The sequence below is a fragment of the Chaetodon auriga genome, chromosome 10, assembly GCF_051107435.1.
Source record: "Chaetodon auriga isolate fChaAug3 chromosome 10, fChaAug3.hap1, whole genome shotgun sequence".
NCBI lineage: Eukaryota > Metazoa > Chordata > Actinopteri > Chaetodontiformes > Chaetodontidae > Chaetodon > Chaetodon auriga.
In genome coordinates, this window is record NC_135083.1 from 11456815 (window position 1) to 11472299 (window position 15485).

Genomic DNA, 15485 nt, shown 5'->3' on the forward strand with positions numbered 1-15485 from the left:
TAGAAACATCTCAAGGATGATCAGTGGAAACAGGATGCACCTCAGCTTAATTTTGGGTGTCATAACAAAGGGTGTGAATACTTACGTACATGTGATATTTCAGTTTTTTATTTTGAATAAATTTGCAAAGATTTGGAAAAAACCTTTTTCACTTTGTCATTATGGGGTATTGTGGGTAGATTGATGGGACAAAAAAGGAATTTAATCCATTTTGGAAGAAGGCTGTAACATAACAAAATGTGGGGAAAGTGAAGGGGTGTGAATTCTTTCCAAATGCACTGTACGCAGGTACTTTTACCTGACCACATCAAATGGCCACGAGATAATGCTGACGTTCAATGCTTGCTTTTCAGTCAGTGATCCAATAAACCATGTGCTCTGCTCCACCTTAAGCTCTACTGAGTGTCTAAGTTATTAAGCTGTTTTGGCTACTAAGTTATTTTTTGCAGTATTTTACATAAAACAAAACAAAACAAACAAACAAACGGTACATATGTAGGGACTGTCACGCAAACACATTGTTGGCATGGCTGATCGGTGCAGACCTGCTGAACAAGGGTTTGAATAACACCTGACTTTTCGGCTTTATCTTATGATCTCATCCTCTCTATCTACATACTGATTTGACTTCAGACTGAACGTGTAATTTGCATTTCCGAATTTGTTTAGGAGGAAATGTGATTAAAGTGTGACCTTTTCATACTTTTTGAAAGCAACCAATCCATTGACAATGTGAAGAAGATTGGGGTGGATGTCTGAGTGAGAGTGAATCTTGTCCTAAAAAAAAAAAAAGATTTTCCTGATGAAGGTCTGAGGACAGGAACGTCCAGTATCTTGAGTTAAGTTTTTTTACATTTGGAGAGTGAATGGTGTGCAGGACTTCTCTTCTACTGCACACTAAGAAGACTAACACACAAACTGTTGCAGCTTCATACTATACATTTTGTATACCATATTGTCTTCATCTGAACATTGCAATGCATTTTATAAAAAAAAGTTAAAAGTATCAAGTTTTTACCTTGAATGCACAAGATGACAGTAATTTGTCCATCTGAGAAAGTGGGTCAGTGTTGTGTGAACAAATTCAAAATGATCATCTACGTTACATCATCCAGCACATGATTGTTTATTAAATTACACATTGTTATAGATTAAAACAGTCTCCCAAATAGTGAGAACTAGCTCCAACTCGATCAGGTACAACATTAAAATGCTGCTTACACATGAATGCATCAGTAATAACCATCTAATATTTAAATGTATAATAGTAATAAGTAATAATGATGGTCTTTGTGCAGAAACTCCAGCCACAGTTAGACAGTTTATCGTATGCAGATTTTTGACACAATATTTCAACAGTCACTTTAAACATTTGTTAATTCTACAGATTCTGACACAGAATCTGAAACATTAATGTCAGGAAATAATTGTTGTGTAATGTTTAATGTTTACACACTTCAATGAAGACATACTCTTGCACCTATTGTACAATATATACTGTGCATTCGGAACCTCATATAGACCAGTGTGTGCCTTTCCAAGTCATGCCTAATCAATTGAATTTACTACAGGTGGACTCCAATCAACTTGTAGAAACATCTCAAGGATGATCAGTGGAAACAGGATGCACCTCAGCTCAATTTTGGGTGTCATAACAAAGGGTGTGAATACTTATGTACATGTGATATTTTTCAGTTTTTTATTTTGAATAAATTTGCAACGATTTCTAAAAAACCTTTTTCACTTTGTCATTATGGGGTATTGTGGGTAGATTGATGGGACAAAAAAGGAATTTAATCCATTTTGGAAGAAGGCTGTAACATAACATTAAGATTTTAGAAATGCTGGTCTTTAACCAACCAAGTTATTTCTTAACTACTAATAACATTTTAGAGAAATATCAGTCTGGTTTTAGAGTGAACCACAGTACCGAGACAGCCCTTTTAAAGATTTTAAATGATATCAGGTGTAACGCAGACTCACAAAAACTCACAGTCCTGGTGCTACTGGATCTAAGTGCTGCCTTTGATACAGTAGATCACCACATTTTATTAAACAGACTCAGAAACCTGGTAGGCCTCTCTGGTACTGTTTTTAATTGGTTTTACTCGTATCTCACAGACCGCTGTTTCTATGTAAGTTTGGATGCATGTTCCTCTGGAACCCGTGAAATGAAGTGTGGGGTGCCCCAAGGGTCAATTTTAGGCCCAGTACTTTTTAATCTTTACATGCTTCCCCTTGGGGATGTCATCAGGAGACACGGCATCAGCTTCCACAGTTATGCTGATGATACAAAGCTTTACATTGCCGTGTCTCCTGATGACACGGGGCCTATTGATACCCTTTTAAACTGTATTTTAGACATCAAGTCATGGATGGCAGAGAACTTCCTACAGCTCAACCAGGATAAAACAGAGGTTTTAGTTATTGGTCCTGAAGCCCAGAGAGAGACACTTTTACCAAAACTACAAGGTTTTACACCCTCACAATCCGTTAAGAACCTGGGCGTCATTTTCGACTCTGAGCTCAGTTTTATTCCTCATATTAAAAATGTAACAAAGATAGGTTTTTACCACCTTAAAAATATAGCCAGAGTCCGCCCGTTTCTCTCTCAGGCTAACACGGAGGTACTGATGCATGCTTTTATCTCTTGCTGTCTAGATTATTGTAATGCCCTGCTCTCTGGTCTTCCCAAAAAGACTATCTATAACTTACAATTACTCCAGAACTCAGCCGCACGTGTGCTGACGAGGACCAGAGGGCGGGAGCACATTACACCAGTTCTAGAATCGCTGCATTGGCTCCCCGTGTGTTTCAGGATCGATTTTAAGGTGCTTTTATTAGTTTTTAAGTGTCTTAACGGTCTTGGGCCACCTTATTTGTCTGAACTGCTTTTACCATACCAGCCCTCGCGGAACCTGAGGTCCTCTGGCACTGGCCTTTTAATTGTTCCAAAGGTTCGGACCAAAACCCACGGAGAGGCGGCATTCAGCCATTATGGTCCGAGGCTTTGGAACAGCCTGCCGGAGGGCATCAGGACCGCAGAGACGGTTGGTGTTTTTAAGAGGAGGCTCAAGACTCACCTTTTTAGTTTGGCTTTTAATTGATTTCTTTTACTCTTTTAATTCAGACCTGTTTTATCCTAGCCTATTGTCTTTAGCCTTTAGGCGATTTTACTTTAGGTCTTAGGTCTCTTATTCCATTGTCTTTTAGGTTTCAGGTCTTTTTATTCCATTGTCTTTTATGTTTTAGCTCCAGTGTCTCCTCATGGGGGGCCTCCACGCTGGGAGGTGTGTCTGGCCTGCCCGCTGGGGCGTCGTCCTGGGGACTCCTTGGGCCCGGATGACTGGGGGGCTCTGCCCTGTGTGTGGAGTCCATCCCGGTCTATCTGGGTCGGGGGTCTCTGCTACGGCGGCGCTCCCTGTGGGCTGTGACCCCTTGCAGTGTGGATGAGCTCCCCATGGGTGGTTTTTTCCTCTCTTGATTCCTCAGTCCCCTGCCATGTCATTATACCGACAGCTACGTTGGGGTGTGTGTGTGTCTGTGTGTGTGTGTGTGTGTGTGGTTGTGTGGTTGCGTACTATTTTGCACTATCATGGGTGGGTGTATGTATTTGTGGTTGTGTTCTATTTTCTATTATCATGTTTTTATCCTTTGTCAAGCACCTTGTGTTGCATTTTTATGTATGAAAGGTGCTATACAAATTAAAAAAGAATAAAGAAAAAAAAAGAATAACAAAATGTGGGGAAAGTGAAGGGGTGTGAATTCTTTCCAAATGCACTGTACGCAGGTACTTTTACCCGACCACATCAAATGGCCACGAGATAATGCTGACGTTCAATGCTTGCTTTTCAGTCAGTGATCCAATAAACCATGCGCTCTGCTCCACCTTAAGCTCTACTGAGTGTCTAAGTTATTAAGCTGTTTTGGCTACTAAGTTATTTTTTGCAGTATTTTACATAAAACAAAACAAAACAAACAAACAAACAAAAAAACGGTACATATGCAGGGACTGTCACGCAAACACATTGTTGGCATGGCTGATCGGTGCAGACCTGCTGAACAAGGGTTTGAATAACACCTGACTTTTCGGCTTTATCTTATGATCTCATCCTCTCTATCTACATACTGATTTGACTTCAGACTGAACGTGTAATTTGCATTTCCGAATTTGTTTAAGAGGAAATGTGATTAAAGTGTGACCTTTTCATACTTTATGAAAGCAACCAATCCATTAACAATGTGGAGAAGATTGGGGTGGATGTCTGAGTGAGAGTGAATCTTGTCCTAAAAAAAAAAAAGATTTTCCTGATGAAGGTCTGAGGACAGGAACGTCCAGTATCTTGAGTAAAGTTTTTTTACATTTGGAGAGTGAATAGTGTGCAGGACTTCTCTTCTACTGCACACGAAAAAGACTAACACACAAACTGTTGCAGCTTCATACTATACATTTTGTATACCATATTGTCTTCATCTGAACATTGCAATGCATTTTATAAAAAAAAGTTAAAAGTATCAAGTTTTTACCTTGAATGCACAAGATGACAGTAATTCGTCCATCTGAGAAAGTGGGTCAGTGTTGTGTGAACAAATTCAAAATGATCATCTACGTTACATCATCCAAAACATGATTGTTTATTAAATTACACATTGTTATAGATTAAAACAGTCTCCCAAATAGTGAGAACTAGCTCCAACTCGATCAGGTACAACACACATGAATGCATCAGTAATAACCATCTAATATTTAAATGTATAATAGCAATAAGTAATAATGATGGTCTTTGTGCAGAAACTCCAGCCACAGTTAGACAGTTTATCGTATGCAGATTTTTGACACAATATTTCAACAGTCACTTTAAACATTTGTTAATTCTACAGATTCTGACACAGAATCTGAAACATTAATGTCAGGAAATAATTGTTGTGTAATGTTTAATGTTTACACACTTCAATGAAGACATACTGTTGCAGCGATTGTACAGTATGTACAAGGGTACTTTTGGCCTACTACACCAAATGGCCACAAGGTAACACTGTTGTTCAATTCTTTCGGGTTCAGATTGCCTCCAGTCAGCGATCCAGTAAAAGATGTGCTCTGCTCCACCATACTCATTTCTTTTGTGAGGACTCTGCAATCATCTCAAAGATTTCCTCTTTGTCTATGATGATGGTGTATTTTTCCCATGTTTTTAAGACGTGGATCCTGAAGTATTTATATCCAAACAAAGGAGACTGAACCATTCTCCTCCAGTTCTGTCCAGAATGGGAACATGATAGCTGTGCTTCTATCAAGTGCAAGAAATCAGCTCCTACTTTGTCTGGTAAGCAAAGATTTTCTGGTTTGGAGGTCATAGATGGCGCCTTTAAGATGCTTTGTGTGCAGACAGACATCCCTTTTCGACACTGTTGTTGTTGTCAGGTCAGAAAACCTCAGAGGCCTTCTCAGCTGACATCAGAATTGTTATCAGACTGGGCTGAGTGGTTGATCTCAGCGTCATCACGATGATAAGAACTTATTTCCAGGCCAATGTCCGTGATTAAAACTTAAGTTTCTGTTGTATAGAGACTGTTCAATCTCAGCAACAGTATCAGAACACAAAGTGAAGATAATGTTAAATTTGAACTGAAAATGAACTGTGCCAAGATGAACTTGAGTATACTGAGACAAAACATGAGGAAATTCAAAGTTATGGAAACAGGATCACTCATTTAAAAATGTATGGAATTACACTGAATTTAGAGCACGAGTGAATAACCAGTCAGGGATGGGGTCAAAACAGATATGAAGTAGAACTAAGAGTATTTGCTGGACGAATTAGTAAGAAAATAGTGCAAAATAACAAAAATGTAACAAAAATATAATAATATTATTTAGTAAATCTCATTTTATTTACATAGAGTGTAGTCTATGAAGAGACCTGCTTGTCTTGGGCTCTAATCCAGCAATTCATTACGTTAATATACTTGAAACTGGCCTCTCTCACATACTGATCAACCCTACGCTATCTCTCATTCTGAATGAGATTTCTCTGACGAGGAAAATCATAACTGTAATTTTGACCGTACTTTTACTTTGCTGCAAAAGGTTTGCAGTGGTGGACTGTAAGTACATTTACTCAAACATTTCTACTTTATGCTATTTTATACTTCTAATCCACTACATCTCAGAGGGAAATATAGCACCTTTTACTCTGACATCAATTTATTAGTACTTCAGTAAAGGATCTAAATGCTTATTCCACCACGAAAGGATTTACACACATTGTAACTTCATAAAGTTTGATGATTCCAAGAGTTTAAACGAGCCAGCAGCACAGAGGTCTTAGATGAGCTGCAACATTTAAAACAGTTTTTATGGGTTCAAGCACAACATGATTGTAATGTAACACTGTGCCACAGGCCTGCCATCCTGAGACACAAGCTGGAGCTTTCAGGGGTGGACCAACACCTCACATGCTGGATAGTGGACTACCTTTCCAACCGCCCACAGTATGTGAGGACACGGGACTGTGTGTCAGGGACTGTCCTCTGCAGTGTGGGGCCCCCCCAGGGAACGGTGCTGGCACCGTTCCTCTTCACCCTCTACACAGCAGACTTTTCACACCTGTCACCCACCTGCCACCTGCAGAAGTTCTCTGATGACTCTGCCATTGTCGGCCTCATCACAGATGGGGGCGACAGGTCATACAGAGGACTCATCCAGGATTTTGTGGACTGGTGCCAGCAGAACCACCTCCAGATTAATGCGAGTAAAACCAAGGAGCTGGTTGTGGACTTTCGTCGGCGCCCGCACTCTTCACCAACACCAACTGAACATCCAGGGAAGGGACATTGAGATGGTGACATCTTATAAGTACCTGGGTGTTCATCTGAACAACAAACTGGACTGGACTCATAACACCATTGCACTTTACAAAAAAGGACAGAGCAGACTCTATCTGCTCAGGAGGCTGAGGTCTTCTGGGGTGCGTGGGGCACTCCTGAAGACCTTCTATGACTCTGTTGTGGCCTCTGCCATTTTTTATGGTGTAGTCTGCTGGGGGAGCAGCATCACTACAGCTGACAGGAAGAGGCTGAACAAACTTATCAAGAAGGCCAGCTCTGTCCTGGGATGCCCTCTGGAACTGGTGGAGGAGGTGGGGGGGAGGAGGATGACAGCCAAGCTGTTCTCCATGACAGACAATGACTCCCACCCCCTCCAAAACACACTCACTGCACTGAGGAGCTCCATCAGTGACAGGATGCTGCATCCAAAGTGTGTGAAAGAGCGGTATCGCAGGTCATTCGTCCCTGCAGCTGTCAGACTGCACAATAAAAACTACTCCAAGTAGTCAGTGCAATAGTCTGGACAATAAGCGGTGCAATAAAAACATGTACATAACTGTCTGTAAATATGATCTACAATTTCTTACATTTTTTTTTTTTTTCAGTTTCTTTTTATTTGTATTTAAATCCTCACTCTTTTGTATATACTGTTTTGTTTTCTTGCATGCACTTCTTATATTACTTTACTGATGCTGCTGTATTCTGGAATTTCCCCTCGCGAGACAAATAAAGGAATATTGATCTTGATTGATCTTGATCTTGATCTTGAAAATAGCCACAATCAGTGGAGGTAAAAAAAAAAAGACCAGCTCAAGGAGTGCCCATTATCGATCAATCCACCAGACTGTACTTCAATCCTACTTATTTCTACACATACTTTATTGTACTATTCAAACACCCACCAATGTGAGTAGTTTCTTTTCCAATTCTTCCATGCCAAGTGGAATTATTTTGGTTGTAGTCTATTAAACAGTAACATTTCTGACATGTCTAAAAATAACCTGCTGAACTGGGTTGTTTATCAGCAACACCAACATGTTAAACACCAACATGTTTTATTATCTTTATCGCCACTAAAACGCCTTACTTCCGGTATAATACTCGCTATGTGCGGAAGTCTTGACGCAGGTCGCTCCTCTTTGGTTGGCACGCGGAGGGTGGAGCCAAATATAGCAGAGCGAACGAGTCGTTGATGTCCAAACCCCGGAAGAGGACAGGACATCACAGATAACGGTCTCAATTGTCCGTGCAGTGAGGTGAAAAACCACAAATAAATGATGCAGCAGAAACTGCAGTGTCTTGAAAAAGGAGAAATGTTAGGAATAATAAGAGGAATACAATTCAAAATCTATCTGATTTTATATGACAGTGTCAATATACTGTATATTGTGATGATAATGATGATATATAAGACGATACATTTTATAGAAACTTGGGAATTTGTTTATGGATAAAATAACCAGATGAGAATGTCCGTGTACAAATCTGGTGACTTAAACACCTGACAGGTGAGGGCAAAAATCCTCTAAATCCAAAATTACCCTACCACAGTGATGGTCTTACACTGTCAGTGATACTAAAGGGGAAAGCTGTCATTATGAATGTCATGGCAGACGAATTTCTAACATCTCGTGGTACATATCATCATATTGCCCAACCCGATCCAATAAGCGTCATATGCAGAGATGTAGCAAATGTGCCATTACAATTAGGGGTGTCAGTTTTGGTTAATTTTGCTTTTAATAGCCTGACAGACATTAACTGGTAACTAACTGGTTAATTTTGTGCTGAGGAGCACGCAGGACTGCATATCCCAGTCAGTCGTGTCCTGCAAGATTTCTGATGAAATATATGTGTTTATGGACCCTATTTTCCCATGTTTTTGTGTCTAAGTGACTAATAGGGACACGTTTTTTGAAATCGGTCCAGCAGCTGCGAAACAGGCTGCAATGTAATCCCTCCAGGCATTAGAGCTCTCAATGTATGTCAACTAAAAGTGTTTGTTTTAGCCAGTACAGGCTCAGATTGTTATTTTAAGTGTCCGAAAACACGATTGAAATCCCTCCAGAGATGCCTTTTTGTTAAAGAATAAGATCTTTTTTGCTGAACCAAAAACAGCTGCTTGGCACCAAAGCAACCAGACTCCATTTACAGAAGCAGTAATTTTATCATCAGAAAACACCCTGCATTTCTTTGGAGTGTGGTACTACACACTACGCAAGAGTAAGGGAGCCTCAAAAACATTAATGTTTGAGACAGTGGAAACAGTTTTCTTTAAAAAAAGAGACAGATTTTGAAAGTTTTTTGACTGAACTTGAAATTTCAGATCCATTCATGGATCAAACCATATTGATCGTTTTCAAAGATCAATCCACAGAACAATTTTTAATAAGATTCAGATTGTCCATCAAGTCCTTTCTTTGCTTCTGCAGACATTTTAACAGTTTGTAGCTATTAATGCTGAGTTTTTCTTTGACAACACAATCCATTGTTGAAATATTTAATAGATATAGCATTTTGGGATGAAATGCTTCAGTTCAGGTGTCACTTAAACATATTTACGTTTTTGGCAGGTGAACCATTGAGCAAATATAGCTGTCCTTATATATACTGTGTGTGTGTGTATATATATATATATATATATGTGTGTGTGTGTGTGTGTGTGTGTGTGTGTGTGTGTATGTGTGCATGCACAAATCTTTGTCTTGAAGCTATTAGCTTAAAGCACATGCCTAAGTTGTTACGGGATATTAAATTTGAAGTGGCACAACGACAAAATGTCAAATGTTGAAACTGAGAAATTCTATTGTTTTTGAAAATGATATCCTCCTTCAGAATTTGGTGCCTGCAACATGTTTCAAAACATATGGGAAAATTGCTGACATAAGTAAGCCCAGGACCAGAGACAGCAGCGGCGTTTGAGTCCTGAAGATCACGACCATCCAATATTAGTTTTCAGCCTTGTCCCTTGCAGATTTCTTCAGATTCTCTGAATCTTTTAATGACATTATGTACTGTAGACAGTGAAATCCTCAAATTCTTTGTAATTTTACATTGAGAAACATTATTCTTAAATTGTCTGTCACAGAGTGGTGAACCTCTCCCCATCTTCCCTTCAGACAGACTCAGCCTCTGTGGGAGGCTCTTTTTAGATCCGATCATGTGACAAACCTGTTGCCAGTTCACCTAATTAACTGTGAGATGTTCCACCAGGTGTTTTCTTTTAGTGTTTCACTACTTTCCAGTTTTTTTGCTGCCACCTTCCCAAATTTTTTAAAATGTGTTGCTGGCATCAAATTCTAAATGAGGATGTCATTTTCAAAAATGTTCTCAGTTTCAGCGTTTGATATGTTGTCTTTGTGCTATTCACATTAGTCACATTATACACACTGCGTAATGAAAATCCAAATTATGATTTTTTCTTCCATTTAAATATGGTCTCCTGTAGTGTCAGCTGAATAAAACCATGCCCAACATGCTGATCACATATTCAGTTTCATGCACAGACATTTCAAGGAGCTTTTCTTTCACTTTTCATCTCCAGCTTCCTCGTTTCACTGCGTCGCATTATGGCGTTCCTCTTCAGCCTGCATGTAAAGACAGACAGCACAGATGAGAGATGTGCATCAGTATTAACAAGAGCAGTGCAGAAAAAGGGATGCATTACTGACATCGGCTTATAGACCGCACTGGAGCTGAATTATAGTCCATCGAGAAAATGAATCGGCAACTGTTTTTGATAAAGTGACGTGAGGATTTGTGCTTTTCTTATGTCACAGTATATTCATAAGTTTGGGGTTTGGGACAGTCGGTCGATAAAAACGAGCTATCTGAAGACGCCACTGTGGGTTTTAGGAAACTGGCATGTGCTTTAATCGGCATTTGTAATATGTGTAACTTATATTACATATGTTAGCTGATGTTCCCATCCTGATGCTTGGAACATCACTGACATTATTAGAACCTCCAACCTGAGGGCCCCAAACAGCATATTTAATGGCCTGAATCTAAACATTACCTTAAGCTCTGCACGCCACCTTTTGAAGCGCTCCTCAACAACCTTCTGGACAGGCTCGAGATTGCTGTCATCAGCCTTCTTATAGTAAAGCCTGATCAGGTGCACAGAGAAGTGTTTTGGGAGAAGTCTGGGCTCCTGACAAGAATGACAGCAGCATTCATTTGAGAATAATGACATGACAGAAGTTGCTGTATAACGAAATACAAGGAACAAACAGCTCATGCAAAGAAAGAGCAAGATGATTTTTTTTGTCATTGCTTTAGTTCTGACCAGGTCTATGGGGATCTTTGATGCAATTGTAGGCTTTTCCTTTGTGTAGAAATACGTATTTTTGATCAGGTCCCCCTCTTTCATCCCGTAGTCCATATAACAGTCCTAAAAGACAGGTGAGAGAAAGCCTGTTTTTATACTTGCCAGTATATTATGCCACAACGGAGGAAAGTAATTAGACTAAAAACTCACATAAAGTTCAAAGTCTTCTGATGTCAGCCCCTGAGGGAGGCCTTGAGTCAATTCCTTTTCCCATTCACAAATCTTCTCCTTTGGGAGGGAGGAAAAATGGTAAGAACAGGGAGGAACAAGAGATTTAAGATTTATTCTATCCTGAAAACATACAGCGAGACTACATCCACGATACACAGTTCATTTAAAAATGCATATCTGTCAGTTTTGGCTCTGTCCACATGAAAACACATTTTTTTCACCTCATAATGGAGCTTTTCTAAAACTTTTTGCAGAATGTATGACTGTTTTAGTCTCTATGGGGAAAATTGAGCTTGTGCGAAATAATGACAAACAGTAAGCCAGCACAGTATCTGTCAGGGGGCTTTGTTTCGTTAGAGTTAAGAAAAAGTTTCTGTCACCTGTAAATTTCTCTGTAATGCCTCATTTTAAATGTCAGTGTAGCCGACAGGCAGCACAGGTTCATTGTTCAAACAGAGGTGTAATGCAATACAGACACACAAAGACACTAGTGCACACCTTTGAGGTTTCCTCAACCCGCATTTCACCCAGACACTTGTACAGCTTTCGATTCATGATCCTGTTCAGAATCTCCCTGGCGTCCTTCAGCTCATCAGAGGAAGAGTGGAGTATGTCCTCAAACACACGATCTACAGAACAAGAGCAAGGTGGCTCCATTTTAACCATTTAAAAATGTTTTTGCAAGATTTCTTCAAATCTTCTGCATTTCCATTCAGGTTTTTTTTTTTTTTTTTAAAGGACAAATTGAATTTGTGCATAAAAACAGATGGATGGACCTTGTTGTAACTGAAGTGCTCGAGTGCGCAAGTAAATCTGGATTTATGGTTGAATAATAATCATGGATTTATATCACTATTCACGTAAACGAACAAAAAATAAAGTATGAATGATAATAACACTGACAGCAGTCTGACAGAAGTGTATCCTGCTCACTCCTCCTTGTGTCTTAATGCTCTTCAAACAGGAGCTACCAGCACACAGCGGTATCTACAGACCTGTCAGCTTGGTGTAGGCCTCCATGTCGTCTGTGGCTGTGGAGAGAGTGATGTGCCCATCTGCTTTTAAAAAGGCGTCTCTGATCCTGGATAATCATACCCAACACATCACTTTTCAGAACATTTTGCTTTGTACCATACAAGAGAGTCAATTATGAAGCAGATGACATACGATACATCAGACCGCAGGCGAAGCCAAATGTGGTGGAGTACCAGCATGGGATGGGTGGGTACTCACATCAACTGAATACTAGTGGTCACTCTGTGCTGGCAAGCTCTTCTGTGGAGACAGTACCTCGCGTGGAACATGTCATACAGATTGTCCACCTCCTGTAGAGAGTATTATCTATAGTTCAGTCACAACTAATCAGATAAATGGATCACTATTCACAATCTGATCAAAAAGAAAGAGTAACATTGGCAGCACCTTGTCTCTAAAGCAGATCTGCATCTGCCCGTTCACCTTACACACCCTGGTGAAGTTTAGGAGGCGGTGATAGTCAAAGTTGTTCTGGATGCCGAGGTAGTAGCAGTCCCTGAGAAGAGGCAAGAAATATGTGGTGAAAATGGGCTTCTTACGATAACCTAATCAAAGCACAGAGGAAAATGCAGCATATTGTTAAAATAATCGGGCGACTATTGGAATATTGGAATTGTTGTGGGGAAATAATGCACAGTAGTTCATCATTTGATGTCAAAAATTGCTCAATCATAAATTGTTCAAGTAGTCCCACCTAGCAAGGTAGTCCCACTTGTCCACATCGATACCATTTCTTTTGTTGGACACGATGTCCATGAGGAAGGACTTGCTCATTAACCGACCTTCATATGGCCGCTGTGGAGATGACAGATAATAGCGGCATAAGACAATGGTTGCTGTGGCAATGACTATACTGACTGATTTCCCACAATTCACATGAGCAGGACTGAGCGGTTCAACCTGTCCTTGGGCTGCTTTTGGTCTGTCAATCATGTCCTTGATCAAGTCCAGGTCCTCAGATGGCACTAGTCCGTACTTCGTCATCTCTGCCTCCAGATTGTTACATTTCACCAGGTGGTCAAACATCTTCAGAGAAAGGCTCTCATGCTGCAGCAGAAACAGACTCAGTATCTTAGCATGAGAATTCAAAGTGAAAATACAGTGACTCACTGCACAAGTAGAAAGAGCTTACTGGAATTTGTACTGATTTCTGATGGTCTTGCACCGACCTGATACAACTATTCTCCTTCAACTTTGCTATTTGGTTACTATTTGGGTCCACCTGATTTGCTTCTTTAACGCAGTTCCTCGCTGTGTTGGTTATTATGTTTTCCATCATGGACAGTAAAAATAATTGTTTCTTTACCTTCATCGTCTTCGGTTCTCTTACCTTTATTTCTTTCCCTGCTTTGGTGAGGAACATATCATCAAACAAGTGGGAAAAGGGCCCATGTCCTGATGTGGAGAAATAAACAATTAACCCAATGATCACATTTTTATAAAATAAACCATTCTGTTATCTGTAAACATTTGCTATTATTATTATAGTTTGCTGTTAATGTAACTTCAGCATTTCCTCCATGTTTCATCTGTTGGTTTGCTGAACTTAGGATGAGGTACATTTTGGGAAAGACTGGAAATGTGCACCATTCACATATATTCAAATGATTTTTTTGCTTCTTGCCCTTCTCTCTGAAGGCTGATTTATTTATTTTATTTTTTTAAGATTTTTTTGGGGCTTTTTGCCTTTATTGTTACAGAGACAGCTGAAGACACGACAGGAAAGAGGGCAGAGAGAGAAGGGACGACACGCAGCAAATGAGCCGCAGGAGCCCTGCCTTCATGTGAGGTCATTTGGAACAGCTATGGACACATTTGCCTTCTGACATAGTCACACAACACATCATATGAAGTAGTTCTTTTTGAGCATAGCCCTAGCATTCCACTTACCATTTTTTATTTCACTGTTAAGATGCTCTCTATGAAATGTAATACTTTCACACTTATTTCACATTAAAGGGATCCCAGTAGTTCAATGGATATAATCACCTTTCCTATCAGAGATCAGATGAAACTATTGACTTTTAGTTGGCAGTAGTAGTTTTGTTAAGAACAGAAACCTACACTTTACATTCACGTGAATCATTCCATGCACTGCTTTTATTTTCTGTTTTCATTAGAGACCAGCCTTTAATTGTTGCCGGCCATAACCCTGTTTATTAGACTGACACTGGCTTATATTTGACAGTTTGTGTATCGTTTCAGTTTACTTTTCACTCTTGCAATCACACCAAGCAATTACCACTTAAAACATACTACATGTAAAGGTGTGTATCACTCACCCAGGTCATGGCAAAGACCAGCAATCTGCACACAGAGGACGTCTCTGTCTTTAATGTCAAGTTCCGGTTGATTTGTTCTCAGAGCTTGTAGAAGCTGTCCTGCTAAGTACCCCACACTTTAATGCACCCCCCCACCACCACCACCACACACACACACACACACACACACACACACACACACACACACACACACACACACACACACACACACATCCATACAAACACTAATTACACATTACTACACATGAATATCCTACAAAGCTGGTAATGAACTTTTATTACACCTATGACAAGGTATGCTATGTGTTTACTTTGGGTTTATTGCTTTTACTGCCTTTATTAGGTGCTTAGCTGCAAACTTGACAATGCTTAATTTGGATTGGGATTTGTGACACCAAACTGTGCCTATCTGAAAACACACAACAGACATACCCAATGGAGTGTTCAAAGCGGTTGTGGGGTGCTCCAGGGTAAACAAAGTAGCCCCCCCCAAGTTGCTTGATGTACCGTAGTCTCTGGAACTGAGGCGTGTCAATGATTTTGATGAGCAGAGGGTGTAACACCACATGCCCATGGATGGGATCATTGAACACCTGGTAGAACATAGACAACAAACAAAAACCCGGTCCAGTTATTAACAAAAAGAGTCTCAGTAAATCTCCTGTTCTCCTGAAGGCTCTGCAAACGATCTCGACAATAAGAATACGACAATGTTCTTGCATGAGGGCCAATGAGCACGAATATACGGCCAAAACTACAAAGTAATGACTCAAAAACATGCAGATTGGAATCATTAAGCAACAAAACAGACATATATTGACACACCAAGTCTATTTATG

General features: G+C 40.0%; 1 protein-coding gene across 1 annotated transcript; it reads right to left on the reverse strand.

The window, feature by feature from the left end:
• Nucleotides 1-10354: 10354 nt before the first annotated feature.
• On the reverse strand, nt 10355-14717 carry LOC143327482 (deoxynucleoside triphosphate triphosphohydrolase SAMHD1-like). The gene is made up of 12 exons (XM_076741837.1): nt 14647-14717; nt 13671-13759; nt 13265-13411; nt 13059-13159; nt 12752-12860; nt 12563-12654; nt 12325-12410; nt 11828-11958; nt 11309-11386; nt 11117-11221; nt 10847-10981; nt 10355-10415 (listed from the first exon to the last, which is right to left on the reverse strand). Exons 2-12 carry the CDS (start codon nt 13725-13727, stop codon nt 10383-10385), a joined length of 1074 nt encoding a protein of 357 aa, XP_076597952.1. The 5' UTR covers nt 13728-13759; nt 14647-14717; the 3' UTR covers nt 10355-10382.
• Nucleotides 14718-15485: the final 768 nt, after the last annotated feature.

Bases quoted from the DNA above. Each gene is read 5' to 3' on its own strand.
- LOC143327482 (XM_076741837.1), bottom strand. From the start codon at position 13,727: ATGTTCCTCACCAAAGCAGGGAAAGAAATAAAGGTAAGAGAACCGAAG. The intron at 13,160-13,264 runs GTTGAACCGCTC...TCATCTCCACAG, and splicing joins CAAAAGCAGCCCAAGGACAG to CGGCCATATGAAGGTCGGTT. The intron at 12,861-13,058 runs GTGGGACTACTT...GCCTCTTCTCAG, and splicing joins AAGTGGGACTACCTTGCTAG to GGACTGCTACTACCTCGGCA.